Source organism: Branchiostoma belcheri, unplaced genomic scaffold (assembly GCF_001625305.1).
Source record: "Branchiostoma belcheri isolate BF01 breed outbred unplaced genomic scaffold, Haploidv18h27 scaffold5, whole genome shotgun sequence".
Classification (NCBI taxonomy): Eukaryota; Metazoa; Chordata; class Leptocardii; order Amphioxiformes; family Branchiostomatidae; genus Branchiostoma; species Branchiostoma belcheri.
In genome coordinates, this window is record NW_017804131.1 from 3,786,443 (window position 1) to 3,811,794 (window position 25,352).

At 41.3% G+C, this 25,352-nt stretch overlaps 5 protein-coding genes across 5 annotated transcripts; 4 read left to right on the plus strand and 1 right to left on the minus strand.

Moving 5' to 3' along the window:
* The first annotated feature begins 188 nt into the window (after positions 1–188).
* LOC109479853 (allantoinase, mitochondrial-like) lies at positions 189–6,416 on the plus strand. The gene is made up of 10 exons (XM_019781886.1): positions 189–347; positions 1,012–1,163; positions 1,843–1,957; positions 2,185–2,331; positions 2,554–2,589; positions 3,112–3,215; positions 3,840–4,026; positions 4,669–4,807; positions 5,273–5,478; positions 5,897–6,416. The coding sequence occupies exons 1-10, from the start codon at positions 198–200 to the stop codon at positions 6,026–6,028; spliced, it is 1,368 nt and encodes a 455-aa protein (XP_019637445.1). The 5' UTR covers positions 189–197; the 3' UTR covers positions 6,029–6,416.
* A 1,033-nt stretch (positions 6,417–7,449) lies between these two features.
* On the minus strand, positions 7,450–8,921 carry LOC109479852. Its single transcript, XM_019781885.1, has one exon. The coding sequence runs from the start codon at positions 8,907–8,909 to the stop codon at positions 7,506–7,508; it is 1,404 nt and encodes a 467-aa protein (XP_019637444.1). The 5' UTR covers positions 8,910–8,921; the 3' UTR covers positions 7,450–7,505.
* A 2,664-nt stretch (positions 8,922–11,585) lies between these two features.
* Positions 11,586–19,418, plus strand: LOC109479866 (Krueppel-like factor 6). Its single transcript, XM_019781902.1, has 2 exons — positions 11,586–12,261; positions 18,797–19,418. Exons 1-2 carry the CDS (start codon positions 11,622–11,624, stop codon positions 19,213–19,215), a joined length of 1,059 nt encoding a protein of 352 aa, XP_019637461.1. The 5' UTR covers positions 11,586–11,621; the 3' UTR covers positions 19,216–19,418.
* On the plus strand, positions 15,148–17,143 carry LOC109479861. The gene is made up of 2 exons (XM_019781898.1): positions 15,148–16,488; positions 16,871–17,143. Exons 1-2 carry the CDS (start codon positions 15,583–15,585, stop codon positions 17,135–17,137), a joined length of 1,173 nt encoding a protein of 390 aa, XP_019637457.1. The 5' UTR covers positions 15,148–15,582; the 3' UTR covers positions 17,138–17,143.
* Positions 19,419–20,078: 660 nt separating the features above from the next.
* On the plus strand, positions 20,079–23,310 carry LOC109479665. Its single transcript, XM_019781652.1, has 3 exons — positions 20,079–20,085; positions 21,586–21,779; positions 22,339–23,310. The coding sequence occupies exons 1-3, from the start codon at positions 20,079–20,081 to the stop codon at positions 22,633–22,635; spliced, it is 498 nt and encodes a 165-aa protein (XP_019637211.1). The 3' UTR covers positions 22,636–23,310.
* Positions 23,311–25,352: the final 2,042 nt, after the last annotated feature.

A 25,352-nucleotide genomic window follows, 5' to 3' on the forward strand; every position in this document is an offset into this window, starting at 1 on the left:
GAAATGTAACATACCTCTCCTGTACTTACAGTTGTCACGCTAAGTAACCTATATCAGAAGATGTACAATATGTGTATCATTTTCTGCTCACTAACTTTACATGTTTGTTCACACAACTGATGTCCCTACAATACTATACTATTCCGCTAGAGGTCGCTCTTGTACGGTCCACCTGTTGTTGTCGACCTCAGTTCAAGATGGCGTCCCAAGTCAACTTTGACAAAGTTGTCCGGGGACAAAGAGTTGTTTTACCGGACGAAATATGTCCAGCAGAAATCTGCATCAAGGATGGAGTCATCGCAGAGATCCGAAAGGGCAGTGCTTCCTCGTTTGAAGCTGGTGTGGAGGTTTGTAGCGGCTAGATTGTCATTTTCTCCGAGTGAATCGAGCGGCCAAGGTGCCACCGTCTCAGTTCAGTTTACTACACGTACAAATTTATTGGACTTTGGTCTGACAACTTTCTCTTAAGTATTAAAGTAACATGGCATACCGGTAATGTTGATTTCCTTTCTAGCTGTACGAACTTTGTGACTGGTGGCTTCTTTGGAGATGTCAACCTGTTGATTTTCGAACAAATTATGAGCAGGTTCATAATTTATATGCAGCAGTGGGCGTGGCTTCTTCTTCAAGTCAGACCAAGCAATGACGGTGATTGTACTTAAGGTTCAACAAATGAACCAAAAGTCGGGAAAGCTTTCTACTGGGTTAACTTTACATGAATTGAAATACCTACAAGGTGTTATATCAGACTATTACCCTTATATTACTATTTAACGTTTATAATTATAACATATGACCATGGCTCAGAATAATTTCATTTCTGTTTTCTACAATGTGTGATCAATAATACACATATCATGTTACTTTTTCGCTTGCCAGACAGTCAAAATTTCGATCATAATGGCATATAGTTGCATGTTGATTATTACATCCAAAAAGAATTGATAACTCTTTAGTTATGGTCCACCATTAGAAATGATAATCTTATTTTATCCTGTTGTTTGAGTACAGGTAATAGATGCGGGAGACTTGTACGTGATGCCTGGTGTAGTAGACAGCCACGTGCACGTGAACGAGCCTGGCCGTTCAGAGTGGGAGGGGTACGTCACCGCCACACGGGCCGCAGCGGCCGGCGGGATCACCACCATCGTGGACATGCCTCTGTGAGTCAGCACTCTTCAATCTGATGTGCGATTGTTTTGCTGTGTTTAATCATGTCGTACCATCTTTTCACTGTCAGCTGTCTAAGACTTGTAAGAAAGAGGGCACTACCACCTGATACTCATGAATATGAAGTGATTGCAATTGTAGTCCAGGGCTCGAAATTCATTTTTGAGAATAGGTGCACCATATATGATAAAATAAGTAGAATGTTAGCAAAAACTATGATTATGTTTCATTTCAAGAAAAGTACTATAAAAATGACTGTATTATTTTTTCTGACACTTAGATGTTAAGGATATGCTGTAACTACTATACATTTAACATCTTCACATACATTAAGTCTAAGAAAATACTTGGGTGCACTGGTGCACCCACAGAAAAAAATTGAGTGCACAGCTCCAAATTTGGATACACTAGGGTGCAAATGCACCCAGTATTTTAAGCCCTGTAGTCAGAATATAAAATAATAAAAAAGACAGTCCAACCTCCAAACCATCCTTAATGCAGATCTCTGCTGGACATATTTCATCTGGAAGTTTTTGTAACATAAAGAAATATTCAAAGGGTCACTCCACATGCAGCATCAAAACAGAAGTAACTGACAGATTTACGAGTGTATATTGATAAAGCTATTTTCAGTGATGCTAATGCTGCTATGTTTAATTGATTGGCCCACAGAAATAGCGTACCCTCCACCACCACCTTAGCTGCCTTCCAGACCAAACTGGACACAGCCAGGGACAAGCTGTATGTGGATGTGGCCTTCTGGGGAGGGGTGGTCCCTGGTAACGAGGTAAGATGTTAATTACTAATTAAGGATTTGCAATTTTCTTTTGTACCCTGTTTGTTTGATCTGTCAATTAATTGCTTAGTGCATTTCAATAATGTGGAAGCAACTGTCTACGCAAGAATACTACAGCATATATCATTGGATAAAAATACCTTCCACCCTTACTACTTAAAAACTTTTACAAACAAGTTGGCAACCTTTACCCTTGCATTACCGCATATTTCCTCTAGGGGGAGCTGCAGGCCATGATAGCAGCAGGGATATCTGGGTTCAAGTGTTTCCTCATCCACAGTGGGGTGGATGAATTTCAGCACGTCACAGAACCAGACTTACACAAGGCCATGCAGGCCTTACAGGGAACCAACAGTGTCCTACTCGTGAGTAAAGTTCCTGCAAAGTTAATTTTATTTTATGACAGATTCTGCAGCAGTTTGTTTTTAAAAAGCAGCAATGTTTCTAGGTACTATAATATTAGAAAAGTCATGCCAAGGCTGACAATACACTGACAGCTATATGTACATAGTATGGAAGAGATACCAATATTTTAGGTAAGTTTTCTTTTCTCTAAGACTTATCCAGTATTTGCCTTGTTTTTGCAGTTCCATGCTGAAGTGGATCAACCTATTGGTACACAGGTGAGTGATCAGTAGATATACTGTCAATTATCAAATGTACTACCAACACTTTATCATTGTCTTTATCATTCAGCACCAAGGACAGGGACACCAGTCTTGTATTCTATATCATTCAGCACCAAGGACAGGCACACCAGACTTATTGCTATATCATTCAGCACCAGGGACAGGAACACCAGACTTATTGCTATATCATTCAGCACCAAGGACAGGGACACCAATCTTGTATTCTATATCATTCAGCACCAAGGACAGGGACACCAGTCTTGTATTCTATATCGTTCAGCACCAAGGACAGGGACACCAGTCTTGTATTCTATATCATTCAGCACCAAGGACAGGGACACCAGACTTTTAGCTATAGCATTCAGGGACAGGGACACCAGTCTTGTATTCTATATTATTCAGCACCAAGGACAGGGACACCAGTCTTGTATTCTATATCATTCAGCACCAAGGACAGGAACACAGGTAAAACTGTTAGAACAGTAAGATTAAAATGTGTGACTTCCCCTGTTCCAGACCAGCACCAGTCCACAGGCGTATCAGACCTTCCTGCAGTCCAGACCTAAGGCCATGGAGAACCATGCCATACAGCTGGTGTCAGACATGTGCCAGCAGTATGGGTAAGTCTTAGCCCCTGCCTGCCTGCCTGCCTGCCTGCCTGCCTGCCTGCCTGCCTTCCTGCCTTCCTGCCTTCCTGCCAGCCTGCCTGCCTGCCTTCCTGCCTTCCTGCCTTCCTGCCTGCCTTCCTTCCTGCCTGCCTTCCTGCCTGCCTGACTTCCTGCCTTCCTGCCTGCCTGCCTTCCTGCCTGCCTGCCTGCCTGCCTGCCTGCCTGCCTGCCTGCCTGCCTGCCTGCCTGCCTCACCTGTCCCCTCCCTCCCTTCTTTTCTTGCATCCTTCCTTCCTCCATTCCTTTGTTTGTTCCATCCTTCCTTGCTTTCTTCCTTCCTGACTTCCTAGTACCTTCTTCCCTTCCTTCCTTCAATCATTTATACATCTACACCTTTTAGCCACATTTGTAAGGAAATTTAAAACACTTATTCTCCCTAATCATTGGCATGTTGACAAGCTACACTGGGCATACTAAGCCTGCTTCATCATAGCCAAGCACAAAATTACAAACTTTCCTGATTAGAAAATGGTATACATACATGTACATTAGAAGTGTTATATATATTCAAATATATACATTATGCAGTACTACTATTACTGTTGTTGTTGTTGTTGTTGTTGTGTTGACTCCCAGTGTGCGGTGCCACATTGTTCACCTGTCCTCTGCTGAAGCCCTGCCCATCATCAGGACAGCCAGACAGCGAGGGTTACCCCTGACAGTAGAGACCTGTCACCACTACCTGACGCTCTGTGCCGAGGACATCCCAGACAGGGCCACACAGTTCAAATGTTGTCCTCCAATCAGAGAGAGGAACAACCAGGTAAAAAACAGATCAGTTAGTTAACCTTCTCCTTGCTGCCTAACACTGTAACCAATAGAGAAATGAAAGAAGAAGAAGAACTTTATTGCACGACAATTGTACAGGGTACATTGTATGGCAAATAGGTAACAATAAGTAGCATAGTAAAATAGATAGGTATAGAATAAAACTTAACAACTTATATATAGAAAAGAAATAATCAAAAGTCAGCTTAGGCTTTACAATCAGGCGGATCAGTTATTTATGGGTACATGTGACAACAAATCAGTATTCTTTCTAATAACAAAACAGTCTTTTATGTATTTACCTATTTTTGCATTGTGTGGGCTGTTGCATTTAACTATATAATCAAATCTATCTGTAGCAACAAGTCTATTGAAATCTGTCGTATTTGAAGTGAGAAATTTGAATAGCTTATCACGTAGGACATCACATATAGAGCATTCCATGATAAAATGAAATTCATCTTCAATTTTCTGTGGGCAAAATGGGCAAAATCTTTGGTCAGGGGAAATGCAGTGCATTAAAGGTTAATTACTTAGTATTAGCTATAATAGTAGTCTTTGGGCTACCTGTCATAGTTTGCCACAACATTTCATACTGACCTACTGACAATATCTGTGCCTTTCTTGCATAATCCAGGAAGAGTTGTGGGATGCACTAAAGGCACGAGACATTGACATGGTTGTATCAGACCACTCCCCATGCACGGCTGACCTCAAACTACTGGACACTGGGGACTTTGTAGCAGCATGGGGAGGGGTGGCTTCTGTACAGTTTGGTAGGTCTCATCACGCACAGAAATGCTTACATCAAAGTAACAACAAGTTGCTAGTAACCCTTTGATTACTGCCAAAATGTCAGGATCTTGACAGTTACGTAGATTGAACTTCTTATGATAAAGACAAACACATGACTCTGTGAAGTATTACTTTATGAGCATGTTGGCACATTATGTATTTTGCCTGCATGAAACCCAAATTTTTTATTCACAGTTTTTGTTGGATGTTGGGCGTCAGACTTTTGCCCATTGCAGATATCCTTTCCAACACAAAATAATAGACTCGATGCCATCCTTAAATACCACAGAGATGTTCTGCTGAAGTGCCATTCACAATACTTTACTGTTTTTGCACAGGTGCAGTACATTCTGCTGGCATACCGAGATTATGCCGTTTCAAGGTACTGTTATGCCTAGTACACAATCACTATAGATTAACCATGAAATTTGCCCCCCCCTGTCCAGGCCTGTCCCTGTTCTGGACTAACGCTGCCCAGAGGAACCTGACTGTTCGTGACCTGGTGGACTGGATGTGTGTCACGACCTCTGACCTGTGTGGCATGGGTCACAGGAAAGGGTCACTAGAGGTCGGGAAGGACGCTGACCTGGTGATCTGGGACCCTGATGGGACCTTCACTGTCACTGAAGACATCATTCAGCACAAGAATAAGGTCAGATGTTTAATTGTCCTGCTGTAAAAAAAATCCCTGTTGCCTAACCCCATAACCAATACAAATTTGGTGCCAATGGGCTACCTTAGTAGACTGAAGCTTAATTAAAGTGTGACTTGATATTTTATGGTGAGTTCCTTTTCTGTGTTGGAACTAAGCTCAAACTTATAACTATGACTTCTACCAACACAGATGAGCTTTCATTCAAATATATGACTTGATATTGTATACATGTTCTTGAAACCTAGTGGTAATGCTAAAAAATAAAAATACTGCAAAAAAATTAGATGCTGTCATTACTTAAATGCTATATGATTTCTTATTCACTCAAATGTTTTTTTAACATAGGAATGTTCATACAACCAAACACAATGTTTGCTGGAATATGTTGCATAACTCCTTGCCTGTGTGTCCACAGGTGACCCCGTACATGGGTAGGGTGCTGAAGGGTGTGGTACACAGGACACTGGTACGGGGAAACACGGTCTTCAGCAGCGGTACCTTCTCCAGCCAACCAATGGGAACCATCCTCCTCAAACCTACTAACTAGGTTATATGACAGTCCAATTAAATGTGCTGGAAGACAGTATCATTTGGATGATATGAGTTGAAATGAAACTCAACTATGCACAAATCAGATCACAACTACCTCATTACACATTGCAACTACTTGATACTCTTTGCTACAGATTGAAAAAAACATGAAGTGGTGCAGACATGAAATAAGACCCTGGAAAGATAGATGAGATGAGGATTTTTCTATTAGTGGTGTAGAATATTGATACATAACAATCCTTGCAAAATGTGCAAAGAAATCAGTGCTGTACTTAATGCTTATGTGTAGCATATGCCTGATATCTATGAGAATTGTGGTGTATAATAGGTTATATAAAGAAAGTAAATAATTTATTGTGGTATGTGATATATCATTTAAATGGGTATGGTGAAATCTTTCTATTTTTCCGCAGCTTTTTGTGTTTCTTTCTGGATTACATTGTTTTCTTACAAATGCTTCAAAAGGATTATTGTCAATAATTGAAAATGAAAAGATGACAAAGTTCTGGTACTTTATGATATAGCTTTTAACCAATAAATAATTACAAGTTTGGTGTCACTGTCCTTGGTACTGAAATATATACTAGTACTAGTAGCTACAAGACTTCACTTGTGTCCTTGGTCCTTGACTGTGACCCAGTATTTGGTACAGAAATATATAGGGCCATATAGCTACAAGACTTGTGTCCCTGGCCCTTTTCTTTATACTGAATGATGTAACTGGTGCCACAGTTGTGTGTAATACGTCTTATGGTCGGTACACCAGTCTGTTAAGTGTGTTGGTCCTATAGCTGTGGCAGTTAGGTTGTGTACAGCTTACATGTAAGTCAAACACTTGAAGTATGCACGTTGTCAGCAGTCAACAAGAAAAGAACGTGGACATGTGAGATTTCAATTCAAGATTAATTTTATTTATGAACAATTGGATTGATTTTTCGTCTTTCATAGATACTCGTTGACAATTGCTTTAATTCAAGGCAATACGCTGTAACGGTAAGCTCTAGCAATTCTATGCGACACTCAGTGCCCACGGTTTGTTTTAAAGGCGCAGGTACATGTACCCAGCACAATATGGGCCACTGAGTCGGCAATACATCATCTGGCCAGTTTACTACCAGGGAAAATATTGACGCAGATAATACAAAGTTTTGGCAATCACTCAGTGTTTTATGAACACTGATACCTACACATACTGTCGTCCTTAAGTGCTACAATATATTTTATTACTCAAGATTGACGTATACTTAGTCATTGTTACCGTATCAGCCCTTATTGCCTATCGTAAATTCCACTTTGCTTTTAAGATCTAAAGATCTGATACAAGCGAAGGTTTACATTGTTCGTGGTTATTACTTTGTAATTGCTTTATAGCCCACTTATGTACGCAAATTACAAAGGATAACGTATTCCCTTTTGTCTGGTGACAGTCCGCTTGTTTTAGGACAAGCTCGAGGTAAGAAATAAAGTCCAAATTATTTGGTTGACAAGATCTTTCGCAACTTCTCCAAGTTTTCTTCTACTTCGTCCTTTTTGAGACTGTCTGTGGAAACATAGTGATCTTTCTTCAAGAAGTCTTCCACCCTACCTCGTAGCTGTTTCTCCAAGTTCCACGACTTTCTTTCCTTCAAGACTTCTTTCACGAAGTCCTTTTCTTCAGGCCACTTTCTGTCCAAAGCCGACGTCTTCAAGACTTGAATATTACGTAGAACTCTGTAAGATGACGGCTGGACGTTCTCTTGAGGCTGTGACTGCGCACCTGCGTACATGAAACTTTTCCTCTTCCTCGTGTGAAACTCTTTCTCACTCTGACTTGTACCCAAGCGAGGGAGTTTCTTTCCGAGGGCGTCTTTGCGTTTGTTTCTTCTACCGAACGCAATTTTGCGGAACTCTGGGGAGAGTTCTTGGAGTGAGATTTTCCAGATGGGAGGTTGGGTGGTGTAAGCGCTCGAGTAAATCCCGGGCTTGTCAGGGTTCTTCAGAATACTGGACATCTGCGAGGTGGACGGACGGAGTTTTCTCCCTGCCGTGTGTCGCGAGAGGCGCAGGCGTTCAATAGGGGAGAAGGAATATGGCGGTGTTTTCATGTATATGTCTGCTTTTGACACCTCTTCGTGTTCTTCTCTTGAGTCAGGATGGCTGCCTTTTACGTTTGCATCCGATACATTGGGTCGGTGGATTTGTCTTGGTGTAGTCAGGGGATTTTTCTGTCCATAGCTGACAGTTAGCTGGTTGCTTTTTATGTCCGTTGTTTGTTTTGTCTGTATGTTGGCAACGCTTGTTCCTGCATTCCCAGGCTCTGCGCCCTTCACCGCCTCTTCACCTGGTGTTGAGGACCTCTCCTCTTTCAGTCCGCCCTGTCGGGAGTCATCGGGCCTCCCACCGGCCCTCTCTTCACGCCTGCTCGACTCTGGAGAACGCCGGGCGAGTGGTTCTGGACTGGCTATCGGCGGAAGGCCGCTACCCGGACGTGAAATATCAGTAACGATACCGCTGCTACGTCCACGATCGCTGCTGGAAACACACGTAGCAATATTCTCTAGATCTCCACTCTCGTCAACGAGAATCTTTACGTCGGCCGTTGATCTAGCTGCGGCCGCTGCTACTTCAGAGTCGTATCCCGAATCCTCGGAAAAAACGTCGTCGTCATATACCTCATATAAACTCAAAGGCGGGGGAAGCTCTCTCTGTTTACACTTGAGTTTGTCCCTGGACCTTTTGATGTCGTTGAGAGTCAGTTTTCTTTCTCTGTTCAGCTGCTCGAGTTTCTTTTTCAGCAGCACGTCTTCTACTTTGTTCTGATGCCGGGCCGGCGCCGTCCGTCTTTCAATCTCCAGGGCCGAGAAAAACCCGAAATGGAAACTGTGGCTTCTCTTCATGTTCAGCGTATCGTCAACACAACAACATCCACCGATGAAAATAAATGAAATGTTTCTTTTTCCTGTCTTGCTTTGTTGCAAGGAGTCTTGTGTTGTGTAGCAAGGTATCTTGCTTTGTAGAAAAGAACTTTCTGTCCACTTCAAAGACGGGTGTCACAATACCTGTCCTTGGTCAGGCCACCGATCCACTATGCCGTTTTAACACTGCTGCTGATCCGACTGTAGTTTCGTCAAATGATAGTCCGTCTGTTTTTTGGCGATAGTCCTGTATTGTTGTTCGTCTCCTTGTTCTTGAAGCCTTACTACAGCTTCAGTTGTCGTACAGGCACCGTCTTCTCCTCAACAGGTGTCTCCAGTTTTCGACTACACTTAACTTGGCGGACGGAGCGATGACTAGCTTGTGTCGTCTGGAAACGTAAAACCGTTCTTGTTATAGCAGCAGAAGTTGGATTTTAACTTTCAGGTCACGATCCTGCTGCAGACTCGCCCGTGTCGCTCCGCTCTCCATGGTGCATGAGCTCTTCCTACCGGACCGTGAAGCAACTTGGAGTTTAACGTCTCTGAGTCAGGGTTTACGTGCAGAAATCCGGTGTAAAGCAGCTTGATTTCTCCCTAAGGCGATAACTTCTTCACAAGCTCAGGTTGACGAGTGTGACAAAAACTCTGGATAATCTTCCAAGACTGTGCCGTTGGTGTCCGTTTTGCCCGTGTGATCCTCCCCACAGTTCGGCTTCGAGTTGACTGAGGCAAAACTACAACAGCCGCTCATACAAACACTTAAGCAAGGAACACGTCAAGCTTAAGATGTAAACATTGACAACACGCGGTACTATTGTTTTTAGTGAGCACTGACAGTTTATGCCACGCCTATTTCAACAGATGTTAAGTACCCTCTCCTAGTTGTGTAGGTTTGTTCGTGTTACGGCGTTGCTTAGTAACATTACGATAATCTACAAAGGGACACCCGTTAGAACTACCCTCTTCAGCTATGCTGGAGGTGGGAAAATCCTTTTCACTAAAGGTCGATATTTTGTTGATCGTCCGTATCTCCAAGGTGAACCTCATAACACCATCGTTGTCATCGAAACGGTGTATCAAACGAGTATATGGATTGACAAGATCCGGTACAATTTTTTGTCTGAAATGCTCGGACGGTTTGAAACTGCTTTTATTGATGTCTTGTTGAAACCTCAAAGTTCCTATGATGTTGGCTAATTTTAAATGCCTCTATCTGATCTGTCTATTAAGAATTCCATATGGAAAATATTTATTTTTTTAAATTGCCAACGTTGCAAAATGGGAAATAAAAGAATAAATTCCTTACATTAAATACAGTATTGTAACATTTATACCAGACATTTTGACCTGAAGATGACCTGGTAAATGTCAAGATGACCTCCAATACATTTTAGAAGCAGGTGCATCAGACATACGAGATCAAGAACGCCCTTGTTGAGATATCGGCTGAAAACTTGAATAGCCTAGAAATTGGACCAAATTGGTGATTCTGCCATTAGAAATTAGCCTTTACTTTACAAATTTAGCCAATTTGCACTACGCAGATGTACAAAAGTAACGCCCTCCTTTCTCAGCACTGGGACACCAGAGCTGACGTGGTAATTCCAGTGCTGAGGGAGCTTCAGCTCTGGAACAGAGCGGTTCAGCACTGGAAATCCAGTGCTGAGCTTTTTTCAGCACTGGAACTTGTGACCAGAGCTGACGCAATATAATTTTGACCGCTGATTCAGCACTGGAACACCAGTGCGGACTCGGGAGGGCGTAACTTTTGTATAGTTGCTTCTACTACATAATAGTAGCGTTACATGTATTTTTTCAGCAACCAAAGAGTTTTGGTGAATCTATGCACGTGAATCTATGCGCGATCGACGTCCTTACTCGACAGGCGGATGGTTCGCTACAAAATAAGGTAACCAGGACATAGCCTCGTTTTCGTCCCGGTGTCGTCTTTACGCGAAGGGGGTGTCGTCCTGAAATATAAAACAGTTGTATGGTTCTTTTTTTCACGTCTAAGCTGTTTTAGAAGTTTTTATCGGTTGGTGAGCTATATGTACAGTTCACAAGGCTTTTAGGAGCCGCATGCATTCTGAGTAAACGCCGACAGAGGTCGACAAACAGCACAATCCGCAGGTAACGTTGCTTTGTCTGGAACAGTGGGAGGGGGGCAGATGGACCGTAAAATCTAAATATTATGCGAAAAGGTAATAATTCTCACAGGAAAATCGCATGATTTGGAACGTAATGTACAATTTCTTATCTTAAACCTCTCTGGTACTGTTGCAGTCAAGCATCCAAGTTTCTATTGTTAACACTAGGTTAGCAGGGCAAGTAACGTATTACTAATCCATCTTTTATATCATTGTGCTTTTACTAGTGAGTGAGTGCTTTTACTAGGCAGATTCAGTGCATTGTCAAGCTCTTCAACCTCCTTGGTCCAACCAATAAAAAAGTGCAAAGAATTGGAATCTTGAAATGAAGACAATTTAAACAGTTTTGAATATGACATCCATATATATTTGTGCAGTAAAGCTTTTAAATTAAATTTAAAGGGACGGAGAACAGACTTCAGAGTTTGACTTGAAAATTGTATTAGTAGGTACATTTAAGGACATGATGATTTATACAGTCTGTACATGTATTGCCCTTTCACAGAAGCCGCCATATATTACACATCAGTCCCAACGACAAGCCAAGATGGAGGCAACGTTCAGCTGCCCGCAATGTTCCTTCTGTGTGGACCACGACATCATGCTCCGCGTCCTGAAACATTTCTTCAACTGTACGTCCTTCCAGTACATCATGGACCTCAGCTGCGGCCACCACCCCGGCCTCGGACACACCCACTTCCCCGGAACGCTGAAGTACAAACACGTCTCCGACAGTCCTGTATCCAACAAGAACGCCACGCCGCAGGCTTGTACTTCGCAGAGGGAGCCCGCCGCAGAAGAAAACATGGCGGAGAACGAGTTCCACGACTCCTCCGAGATGATACCCCCTGCGGAGATCAAAACTGAACCTGCTGAGGACACCATGGACGGTCCTGACTGTGCTGTAGTGGAACCAACAGCGCCCCCTGCCCAGATGATGGATACTGCAGGTTTCGGGGAGGATTGCCACCCCGTGAGTGTGGTGTGTGCTATGGGAGGGATGCAGGATGCTGTAGCCGGCAGCAGTAATGATACTGATGGACTACTGCAGCATGACACAGAGACACATACCATCACCACAGAGCCGGTAGGAGCTCCGTCCATGGTCGTAACTCGATCTCCCGCCATGGCCGCCGCGAGAACCGCGTCTGCTGGTTCCCATGGCAACAACGATGGCGGGACGTTAGGTAAGCATTCTAGGATTGTATAAGGTTGTTCATTAATCCGCTTTTATTAAAAGTTTAATAACACGTATCTAGATATTAGAAATTACAACTGTATCAGATATATACTACATAAGATAATCAAATTCAGAAATAACATCTTTTGGCTGACATCTTCAAGTGAATGTTTCAGCACACAGTCATATACCATATTACAATCCTTACATTTTTGTGGATAGTAAGTTTTTTCATATGCAATTGTTTATCTTAAAGACAGTTATATTATTTGTAAATTGTGTAATGTGTATAAAGTTGTCTGTCTTGCTGGACAATAGCCGTTTATAGTCCTATTGTGTTGCCTGACTTAAAGATCTCAAAAAAGTTAACTTATATGAAGTACGTATGTACTAAGTAGGCATTTGGCTACCAATTTTCAATGGGCTCTAGGGAAGTTTATTACATTGTAGTTTTATCTGTCAGTAATACTATATAGCTAGAAGGTACTTCGACTATGTGTGGTCTAAAAAGATATATTACTCTGGCCAGCAAAACAGATTGACTGTACATGTGTACTGGTACCTGCAGCACAATGCACCTCACACACACAGTGTGACACACACAGGCTTACTGAGTAGTCTCTTAAGAATTATTTCATAAACAGAGCAATTTATGTATTCATAAGGTTGAAACACCAATGTGTTACTTTACGACAGACTGTATGACTGAAAGCTGATGTGTTATGTTTATAAGTTATATTGGTTCACCTGATTCAGAAGTGCACTGATCCCCATTTTGTACAACAGTGTGATTTTGTATACTGGTAGTACTTTTTTCGGGTTACCAGTATGTGTTTTTGTGATGCAGAGGGAGAAAATCCAAGGTGAGTAATATTTTTGTATGTATGAGCCAGCACGTCGGCAGAACGTACTGCGCCTGCGCAGAACCCTGAATTTTCGTGGTTTTCGTTGGATTTTTGGTCAACGTTGCATCAGAATTTTGCTTGTTGCAGACGATATTTTTTCGGACACAACATTTGAAAACTACTGTCGGAATGTTAACCTTATAATTATGAGCAAATGCAACCTTATAATAGTTATATGAGACGTTCTTCTAAAGTGCTATGCACAATGCATTACGGGTTTTGCGCAGGTGCAGTACATTCTGCCGACGTGCTGTATGAGCCAGGGGTTCCTTTTAGTAGTCTATACTAAAGCAATGTTACAGACATATGTTATATGTCTTCAGATCTGTTTTAAAGTTAGACAAAAGGTGCACACAGTACAGCTTGTGTCCATTGGTAACCGTCACCTCACAGACACAGAAAGGTGTAATTGATCATTAACAATTGCAAGTGGTTAATGTATATGCCTTCAAATCCAAACCAAAAACTGCTGTTGCATGAGTTGTGTTTAAGAACATTTCTGTAGAGCTGAGGGAAGTAATAAGACATTAAAATATAATGGGATAGACTTAGGTTTCAATTTTACATGATATAAAAACAAATGGCACAAATAGTAGGACAGTGCATGAAAAAGGAGAAACCAACAGAAAATCCTCTCCCTTTTCAGAACTTGATAGACTGCTTGACACAGAACAGCCGCCACAGGACATGCTGCAACAAACGTTCAAGGCAGTCCAACTGATGGCGAAGCGACAACGCGAACTGGAGGCACGACAGACGCAGTTCATCGCAACCGTTACTCAGATGCTGGAGACCACCGCTGCGGGCCGTACCAATGCCAGTTCCAGCACGAACACTACCACCAGTAGCAGTGTTGTGTCAAATCCGCCTCCTGCTAAGAGGGCACGCCAGTCGTTCGATTGGCTGAAGCCTAATTCACCTAAACTTTGCGAGGAGCTCTCTGACGATAAGCTGCATCAGATCTACCTGCACAGTAACGGCCCCGCGCATTTCGCCACGCGATGTGCCAAGATCATGTTCAGCGGACCGGAGCTTGTTTCTCGTAACGTGCAGGGGAGGGGGAAAACAGCACTCAACCCAGTGAAAATAGACAGGATAAGAGAGTATGTGGAGAAAGTGTACAGTAAGGAGGAAGACAAGGAGACAATGTGGACAAACTGTAGAAGACGCATTGATGCCTGGGGGAGACATCTAAAGGCCATGGGGGTACCCAGAGAAGATGAATTTACTACTACTGAGCCATAGGAACCATACTTGATGTGGAGTAACATCTGTCAAAACTGGACTGGATTTCTTTTCTAGAGCTCCTGATTTTTTGTAACAGCTCTTGTGCAGTCTGGAACTTGTTTTAGACAACTGAAGTTGTTACTGGATGCCATGTTGGCATGATGATTATAGTAAATGACTGATAATAGCAAAAATAGTAAATAAGATTGAGTGTGCATTAGAAGTGATTGCTGATTGAAATTCTTAAAGTTAAAGGATTGCTAGTTCTGCAAGAAACCACTATTAGAGGATAATCCAATTTCATACTCAGCAATTCTTTTTTTTTTCATGGTTTTACTTTTTTATAACTTATAATGTATAAAAGGGCACTAGTACTGTTGTCCTGCATTGAGTAATGTGATGTTGATATACTATTTTTATACTGACAACTTTTGTGTTTCATAGATCAAGGAATATTTTTTTTTGTTATAATGTTGGCTAATTGTAAGCTTCCTGATAGTACAAAAACTAGTTTGACCAATCCTTCACATGATTGAAATGTGAACTACATAACTTGGATTGACTTGAAATAAAGTATTTTCAAACTCATAAACTAGTTATTACTACATGTATTTTGCCAACTTTACTGGCCAATGTTGCCATTATATATAAGTACTATCACATCCAATACTTGCAGGTCAAAGGTTTTATGATGCACGATTGGAACACTAGCCAATATAGATGTAAGACCAGACCATAGAATTGGGTGTTGTATAACTATAATTATAAGTTATTGGTTTAGATATATTTGGTGCAAGCTGTACTGTAAGGTTTCTATTTTCAACAATCGTAATCGCTTCAGTAAGATAAACAGCCCTGACCACGAATGAATATTCCATTAAGTTAAAACATTAAGATAAAATTGATACCCTTAATATATCAAATTGTTACAAGACAATCACAAATGCTCACTTGTGTAGGTAAAATTGGGCATATTTTTAATACATGAGCTTCACAGGCTTACAACGCACTACCACTTACCCAACACTTTAGGCTTAATAAGTCCTGCACGTCTGTTTTCTACAGACCTACCTCTTCAGCTCATCTGTTCATCACAACCTTCCCACGCTCCGGGTCATGCTAGTCAAGACAAGTTTCCTGAGAAAAGCCAGACTCCAGAAGAAGTTGGGGAGGAATGCTCTGATGAGGAGGACTCCATGCCATCAAATGAGAAAGACGTAAAAGCTCACCGGTACAGACGCAGGAAGCAGCTATGTGCTCACAACTACCCGGTGAAGTGGGCAGCTAACGCCTACAAGGTCTGGGCCGAGCAGGAAAACGGAAAGCTGTTAGCAAAAGAACCTTGCGAAAGGTTTCTAGCTCCCACCGATTGGACAAGAGTCACCCCACCGGAGGCAAATTTTTGGGTCAGCAAGTACCTTACCGAAGTGAGGAAGCAGGATGGGAAACCCTACACACCTAGTACGTTACACACACTCGCTCACGGGCTGGACCATCACATCAAGGAGGACCTGGGAATCAACCATTTGGAGCTGATGTCCAGCAATCCACAGTTCGCAGACGTGCGAAACGCCCTTCTCAACCAGAAACAACTCTACGGCCACTTGGAGGGGATCTCCAAGTCTGGAGTGAAGGAGTTCACAGAAGAAGATGAGGTTGAGCTGTGGAGAAAGGTTTTTGACTTAAACACTTCACAGGGACTGTTGTACGCCGTGTACTACCACAACTGCAAGTTATTTGGCGTCTGGACCGGAGAGGAGCACCACAGTTTGACCGTGTCACAGTTCAGCTTCGGTCAAGACAACAAAGGGCAGTTCATCAAGTTCATTCGACAAGGACGCAAGAAAAAAGCCCAGGGAAAAGAGTATACCTACTATGCAGTTCCAGGGAACCCATGGTGTGTGGTCAGCCTGTACCAGTTATACCTCAGTAAGATTCCTCCAAAAGGACCTTTCTACTTCAGGCCTGTAACAAACCCTAGTCAGAGCCACCTGTGGTACAGTGCACAGCCTGTTGGACACAACTATTTTGCCACCATTATGTCAAAGTTAGCGGATATGATCGGGCTGGACGGGCGTTACACTGCTGCTTCTGTCTGCAAGGTGAGGGAACTCAAGTATAACCTTGACATGTAGGTAGATCATTTAGTACAATAATTATAGATGACTTTCAATTTTTTTTTACAAATCAAATACCGGTAATTATTCTACCTGACTTGTGAGTACATGTGTAGTCACCATGGTACTTTGCATGCTATCTAAGAGCTACAAATTACAATATAATTTCTTTCATACAATATATGGCAAACATGAGTAAAATCAGTTGGCAGATGGTACACAATGCTGTGATGTAAAGTCAGTCAACTTGTCATATATAACTTATAAGACTTGAAAACTTTTGTAGGGAAGTCACATCATGAGTTTATTGTTATAGCATGGAAAATAAGAAAGGATTCCTGTCATAAAATTTTCTTCATTTTTCCAGGAAAGGCCACTACGTGGAGACCTGCCCTGCAGTAAGAGGCTGTGTTCCCATGAACACCTGCCCATTCCAACTGTACATGGCACCACATGCACACTGGCTCCAGTAAACATAGCACCCAAGTCGTCATCAGTCCATTCAGCTGCAGCAGCTTCCAGTTCTGCCAGCTTCACAGATGGAACTCCAAACCCGAGCTTGTTCATGTTAGTTCCAGTGGCCAGCTCTATGGCAGGCACAGGGGAACTAGGTAATGAGCAAAATATAGACTAACCACGCTGGGGCATGGCATAGAAATTTATTCACTGAAGTTTAAGTGTATATTAATTATGTTACCAGTATCTTCTGATTCAGTGATGGAAATGTTTTTGACTGTGCAAAAGTATCACAACTGTTACAAATTGTAATATAGTATAGCTGAAAATAACAATACTTAGCATTATCCACTACAGATTAGCTTCTCAGTGATAGCAAAGATTCTCTGTTGATCTTAGGTCTTATTTTGCTTGTCATATTTGATAGTTCCGTTTGTAAACATTACTCATACATGTAGTTCGTGAATTATAAGGATCTCTGTGTAGTGCAGACCCAATGCCTTGCTGTTCCCCCTGCTGTAGTGCCGACTCCATGTCTTGCTGTTCCCCCTACTGTAGTGCAGACAATATTAAACCATACCCCATGCCTTGCTGTTCCCCCTACTGTAGTGTAGACCCCATACCTTGCTATTCCCCCTACAGTAACTGTATTGTAGACCCCATACCTTGCTGTTCCCCCTGCTATAGTGTAGACCCCATGCCTTGCTGTTCCCCCTGCTGTAGTGCAGACCCCTTTGCTGTTCCCCCTGCTGTAGTGCAGACCCCATTGCTGTTCCTTCTGCTGTAGTGTAGACCCCATGCCTTGCTGTTCCCCCTGCTGTAGTGCAGACCCCATTGCTGTTCCCCCTGCTGTAGTGTAGACCCCATGCCTTGCTATTCCCCCTGCTGTAGTGTAGACCCCATGCCTTGCTGTTCCCCCTGCTGTAGTGTAGACCCCATGCCTTGCTGTTCCCCCTGCTGTAGTGTAGACCCCATGCCTTGCTGTTCCCCCTGCTGTAGTGTAGACCCCATGCCTTGCTATTCCCACTACTGTAGTGTAGACCCCATACCTTCCTGTTCCCCCTACTGTAGTGTAGACCCCATGCCATGCTGTTCCCCCTACTGAAGCCATACATGTATGTACCCTTGTGTTCTAGCTCCAGCTCAGGCAACCAGGGGCAATGATAGAGACCCTTACCAGTCCTGAGGGTGGCAATGGGATATCTTGTAGTTAATGAGGTATGAAGACCTTGACTCATTTTAAAATTGTATTCACAGTCAATGATTCTTTAGTCTGTTATTGTCATTCTCAATCAATAAACGATTCTTCACCCAAGTGTTTTGAGCACTAGTTTGTTGTCACACATTATTTTGTATCAGGATCCATATGAGTGTAGTGATGTTGTTACACACACAAACTTACAGATTATTTTGTATCAGGATGAATGTTGTGAACAATTCTTTTTATATTGTATAGGTTGTATTGTTGCCACATACACATAGTCACACCTGGTATGAATAGTTGCCAACATATAGTTTGTGAGACACACAGGTTGAAAACTAGTTTGGATTTTAACGTGTGAGGTATTCTATTATTTGATAACCAAAATCTTGCAAAGCATGGAATAGGTACATATTTTAGCACACAGTCTTGAAAGAATAACATCAATCTGTATTCATTCTACACATCATTTGGTTTCTATATTGCTAACTGATGTTGAGAAGTCCAGCTTACTAGTATGGGTATCCAGTAGATTAGTTATTACAAAATTCACTGTCAGCTGTAGCTAAGTGATGTAAAGGGCTAAGAACTATGTTACATGTGAGTAACATTTGTGTTGATTCTGTGTTTTTGCAGATTCTTGTTTACCAAACAACATGTGGAACTACCTCAGTAACGTAGAGGAATCATCGTCTGGTACTCCGCGGAAAAAGCGAAACCGCAAGCGGGACCGCTACACGTGCCCCGAGGACGGATGCGACCGGACATTCCGCGACAAGTACGAGATGACCAACCACCTACGAACTCACACCGGGGAAAAACCCTTCAAATGTGACTGGCCCGGATGTGACAAGTTTTTCACCCATGTTAGCTCCAAGACTCAGCACTATAAGTCTGTTCACATTAAGTATGTACCACACAAGTGTTCCAAGTGTGGGAAGGGGTTCACGAAGCCTTCACAGATGAAGAGGCATGAGGAAAAGTGCAGTCTGAAGATATACCAACCAGAGGTGTGGAATGAAAGGAGAACTTCAAGACATTTTGAGAAGGACTGAAAATAAGCTGAAAATATGATGCAGTCATTAACATGGAATGTCAATTATTTGGAAGAAGAACACTGGGATTACTCCTTAGAAGTAGATTTTGAAAGCTTACATTTTACAGACGGTCATGTGTGGTTTGAAACATTATTATGAATTTTTATTTATATTCATGTGTTTCCTCCGTGTAAATCACGGACATAACTCCAATCCAATGAAGGTATAAAGGGTTTAAGCAAATTTGATTCTTTGGTTTATTTCTTTTCTCCAACATTATTTATTATGTCATTGAAACTCAATATTTATGGCACATATGCATGTATGTTAGCTGAATAAGCTGATAGATTAATTTCATTAATAATTATGCATTGTGTACTGCATGTACAATGTACAACCTTACTTTGTTTTGCATATGATAGTGATCAATCATGATTGATAAACTATATTTATTGATCTTCATAAAAATTTTTAATGTTCAAGACAATCCTACACATGTGCTGCAAAGAAACAAAAACTTTTATTCACATCAACTCATTGCAATAAGATGATTAAATATGTTTTTTGCTCCACATCAAGTACCCTAACATTGTTAAGACTTGTGCACACCCCTGTAAAGTTGCAAAAATGTTGTAAACAGTATATATGATGCAAGCATTAACATGGAATGTCAATTGTCTGGAAGAACACTAGGGTTACACCTTAGAAGTAGATGTTGAATGCAAATAGATGTACCCAACACATTTGTAGCCTATTTCAGAAGAAACGTAATGGATCATTCTGTATAATCAGCTTCAAGACACTTTCAGTTTACCAATATCAGCTTAGTGACAGGTCCATACCATGCTTATTTATTGATTGATGTAAGTTAGAGGAAAAAAATGTCAAGTAAGAGAAAATTGACATGGACAGTTCTTTTTGCCAACATACAATTCTTGATTCTGTCGCCTTTTTGTCAACCAGTTCTGTACATTGTATTGAATTCAGTTGTTGCAATACAGCAATCTACATGTATGCTAAGCTTAATATTATTGTTCTTTCCACCAGATTTCTTCACAGATATCTGCAGATTATTTGTTTTATTGTCTTAATTTGTCAATAAAATTGTTGAACTTTAAGTTGAGTGACAATCAGTGCATCTAGAGCTCATAATTCTCAAGTGTTAAGCTGTGTGACAAAACAATACAAAAACCATGTTTGGGGAGTGCTACAAAATATGGTGCTCATCATGACTATTTGCCTGCTGATAATGAGTGAATGAATGACTATTTCAGGTTATCCCCATAGTACAAACATAAAATCACATGAACACTAAACATACAACAATTTATACACATTTTTAAAATACGTATTTCTGAACTGACAGTCAGACCTCAATAGACAGCATATTATAATACTATTGTTGGTGGCGTAAAGTCTATTGATGAAGGAATAACACAATTTCCTGCGTCTAGCATCGAATGTATCGGTCTGTAAATCGTGAAAGTTTTGCTGTGGTTTTATTTTGGGTATGAGGTTAACGAAGATTTTCACTGTTTTACTTGTCCTGAGCATTAACAAGGAAGACGTATTTGGTGCGTTCCAAAACCTGTAAAAAAACACAGCAAAATTTTCATGCTTTTCAGTATTCTTCTATTGCATCATTTGCAGGTATAATTTCACCAGTAAACTGAGTCTAAAATATACACTGAATAGAAGCTTAAGTTAAAGCTTTTGGCAATACCTCAAGCTAGGGTGGAGCCTGTTATTTTTTTTTTACTTTGTTTCAAGCCATTCTGGATACAAAATTCTCATATCAAAAGGAGTGGACACAAACTACAGAGTAAAATCTTGTGTGGACCCTGTTGTTGGTGGGTCCATGAACAACACTTGTGTAGCGTAAGTGCAGTTATACTGGATCGGCTGACATGGGCTGTTCTGTGTATGAGCAGCGGCGATTGCGAGGACCCTCTCCACGCCTGGAAACGGGGAAACAAGCATAAATATAATCTTCATTTGGAAAATCATGCCCGAATACCAATTCCTTGCACATAGTCAAAGAAAGTAAAGAAAAGCAACACAAGACATATAACTACTGTCTGGTCAACTTATACTACTACTGATTATTATTTGAGTAGCTAGTAATATTATAAATCATGTATGAGTAGAGAGATATCTAGATGAGTAACGTCACATAAAAAGGCAGCATTATATTATGAAATTAATTGTAGCTTGTCAATTGGATATGGTTATGTAGAATGCTTAAAGAGCTTCATTAGCAAACTGACAAGGTTTTGTGATTTTTTTTTACAAATGGCTTCCCTGTGCAAAGGTACTACTTGATGACAAATGATATGAAAACATCTGTTCACTATCATATTCATGTATGATTATCCTTCAAGGTTCTAGGATTGTGTGACAATGCCCATGTTTCTACAGAATCCAGGCACAAGAAAGTACCGCGAGTGGACATAGCTGGAAGGCGGTTGCTGAGTAAACAGGAGCTGTTGAAGTACGTCCCCACCAGCCCCACAGCGAAAAGTATCGTGGAGATCTGGAACCGACTACACAGGAAAGTACGGCAGCGAGTGGAGCAGGAAGAGGTGCGTTATGTTTCTATATCCTCAAGTTATTGGGAAGCATTGCCAGGTACCTTTAACAATTGATGTTATACCAGCATGTGTGTCAATGGAGACATGGTCTGACCATTACAGATGTAGATTTATGTGGAATGTTACGTTATGGCAAAAAGTTTTAGCCTGTATCCATGAGAGATGTTCTGTGATTGGCTAGAGAATCATTTACAGTTGTGCATGTATTTCATCTCTTGTTCCTTTTCATCTGTGTTCAGCTATTAAGTTTGTTTATTCACCACGAGACCGGCAGAAAGAGATTTCCAACATAATTCTTAGAAGATTACCAAAAGACTACAAGATTCTACCAAGATCACAAAACCCACTCAATATGCAGAACGTGAGACTATTCATTATCCACTGCCTTCAAAGAAGAAGTAAAATTCACAATAGAAAACGTAGTACCATGTAGCTGATTAGACGGTAATTGTATGTTCTACATTGTTTTACTTTACTCTCCTTGGCACCGTACATGCATTAGCCTTCGGGCATGAATTTGCAAGCAAAAGTTTTTCTATATTGTCTCCAGTGGGAGGGAAACGGAAGCTTCAAGCCCTCGCCAGGCACCAATGACTACGAGGCTAGCAACAACGAAAGGAAAAGACGTCTGATCGCAGACGATGACTGCTGGAAGGACATGTGTGGTTTGTTCTTCATTCCCGAGGCGAATGCCTTCGTACAGTTGAACAGCAACACGGTGTACATGCACATCCGCAAGGTTGTGAACAACGCTAAGGAGATGCAGAGGAGAAAAGGTCTGAAGCGACGCGGGGGAGGTCTCAGTCAAGTACCGATGACAATGCCGTTGAGTTGGGACTATCCATGACCATTAGTATGCAAGGGCACTGTTTAACAGTAGTATAGTTGCCTTTGTTTACCTTTGTTGCGTATTGGCAATAAGGATAGGAACCTGAACTTCATTGAGGCCCACGGTATGACATGTAAGAATGAAGGAAGTTTCAATATAGATGTATTTGCCCAGGTTTTTTGCCCATATTCCGTCCGTGTACATGTACATGTACTGAATGCTTTTGTGGTATTCCGGGCAAATATGCAGCTCGCAGAAAACATTACGTATTTTCTTGTACTGTAAAAATCTGGTTGTTTTTATTGTCTTGAACTCAACAGCATGTTTTAATACAGTTGGAATAAGAGCAGCATGTACTGACCTGAACTTCCGCCAATAGCAGTACATCCCAGCAAAGACAGAGACAACTATAAACATGACGCCCAGTGCGATAGCCAGACTGTACTGCCACTGTAGACCCGAACTCTTGTTCTTCACTTCACCCTCGCCTCGTTTGATATCTCCCCTCGCTATATCCCATGAAGCTCTGTAGCGGAACAATTGAAACGAACAATATTAAATCACACAATCTCGAAACAGTCCAATGAGTTAAGACCCCCCATAACTCATTTTTCATAGTTTGATAGAGGTTGTATGAAATCTCGTACTTGTGAAAAAAATGTGTTAAAGGGGTGTTAACTCATTTTTTCACTTATTAAATATATGATAATTCATTGGGCTAAAAGTACACTACGCATTAGCATCACTCTTTTTATGGGTTCACCACAAAGTGGTGAAACCATATTGCTTTTTCTCATGATTCTCCTCCTTCTTCTCCTCCTGCCATTTCTTTAAATGGATTCAGCTTCTTCATTTTAGGGCCTAAGGTCCTGAAATTTGGTATGGAGGTACAGTGGGCAAATACCCCTAGGCGTTTTTAAATTTTTGTGATACAAGCTTTTACAATCGTTTTATTTGCTTTTTTAGCGGTCCCCATAGGAAAGTACTGTGCGGGGGCGTACGCGCGTGACGTAATAAGAAAGAAATTCGGCGGCATGCCCATATATGGGCATGCAAGCATGAACCTGACGCAGCCTAATCTTTTCTTCTTGCTGATTGGCTGTTGGATTTGATTGGATTAACTCAATTAACACCTGTTCAAAGCCATTCCATTTTGACAGTATGAACTCAAGTGTTTTGGTAGGTACAGCACAGGCCACGAAATACGCATCAATTTTCGAGGGACGTTCTGCGGGAGAGTGCAGGACGCTGTGCGGGACTTCCCTCGGGAGAGTGCGGGACGTCCTCCGGGAGAGTGCGATACGTTCTGCGGGAGAGTGCGGTACGTCCAGCGGGAGAGTGCGGTACGTTCTGCGGGAGCCAGACATTTTGCTCTTCTCTGTTGGAACAACGCAAGTTGGAGGTCAATGACCTGCGCCCGGCGTGTAAACAAGATTGGACAGGGAGCGGCTGTAATATCAAAGGAGCCGGCGGCTTCTGCTAGCCGGGTTGATAGTTAAGTAACATCAAGGTGGTTCAAAAGCAAACCTGATAAAGAAGGAAACCCCGTAGTTAATAGTTGAAAGTCTTGGTGGCTTGAGGCGATCGATACCGCCATGCTGTTTACTTTTTATGACATACAATGCAGTGAGTGATGTGTATCGCACCGAGTTAGCTCGGTTGGAAACGCGCAAGGCGGCAATCCCAGGCATTGCAAGTTCGAACCCCAGTGCATCGGACATAAATATTTTTAGCAATTTAACATTTTTAACAATTTTATAATTTTTAACAATTTTATCAGTTTTAACGATTTTAACAATTCTGCATTTTAACAATTTCAACATTTTTTTTATTTTCGTTGTTTTGCTTTTAACATTCAAAAACTGATTGTTCTTACTCAAGAATGTCAATAACTTAGAATGTTAGTCTTTTGTATTTTTCCAACATACAAACTAAAATCACTTTGATGTTGTCACAAAAGTATTGAGCTGACAAGAGAGAATGAGTACGGTACTCTGCCAGTGTGAAGAATCTACAGAGGTATTACCAGTCACTAGTAGCAAGAGATAGACCACATTGAATGATGACGATGAGGACGAATCATATGAAGTACTATCATAGCTAGTACAGAAATTCTACTGCTTTACTTTACTTTCTTTCACTCTGTACATGCAATTAGCTCACTGGCATGATTTTAAAAATAAAGGTTATGATAATCATATTATATGTATAGCTTATTCAATGTATGGCTTCATAGTTTATGTGATTGTTAATAACACCTGCACAGAGCATTTCCATACTGACAGTATATGTCTTTATTCAAGTGTTTTGGTAGGTATTTCAAGCTTTTCTGCTCCAGCATTGGAATGCGGGGCATGAACGTTTTTTTTATTTTGAAAATCAACAGTTTGCATTATGCAATTAAAAATCCTAACCAATAAAGTAGGGAATAGCTATCCAACTGTTGTTTTAGTTGTATGTTACTTCATATTATAGTTATATCAATGTAAATCATTGTTTTCCCTTGTGTTTCTCATTCTTTCCCTGCCATGTCGTAAAATGTGGTGAACCCATCGCTGTATTTGCTCCAAAGCAAATATTGGCCTTTCTAGTTTAACTCGTCTTTTACCATATCTTTTACAAATACTACTAATTAAATGAATGTGCTATATAATCAGGTCTGTGCTAATGTTTGTTTATATAACATGATTAAAGCCCCAGTGTTTTTCTGCAATACGATTTTGCTTGGAAACTTT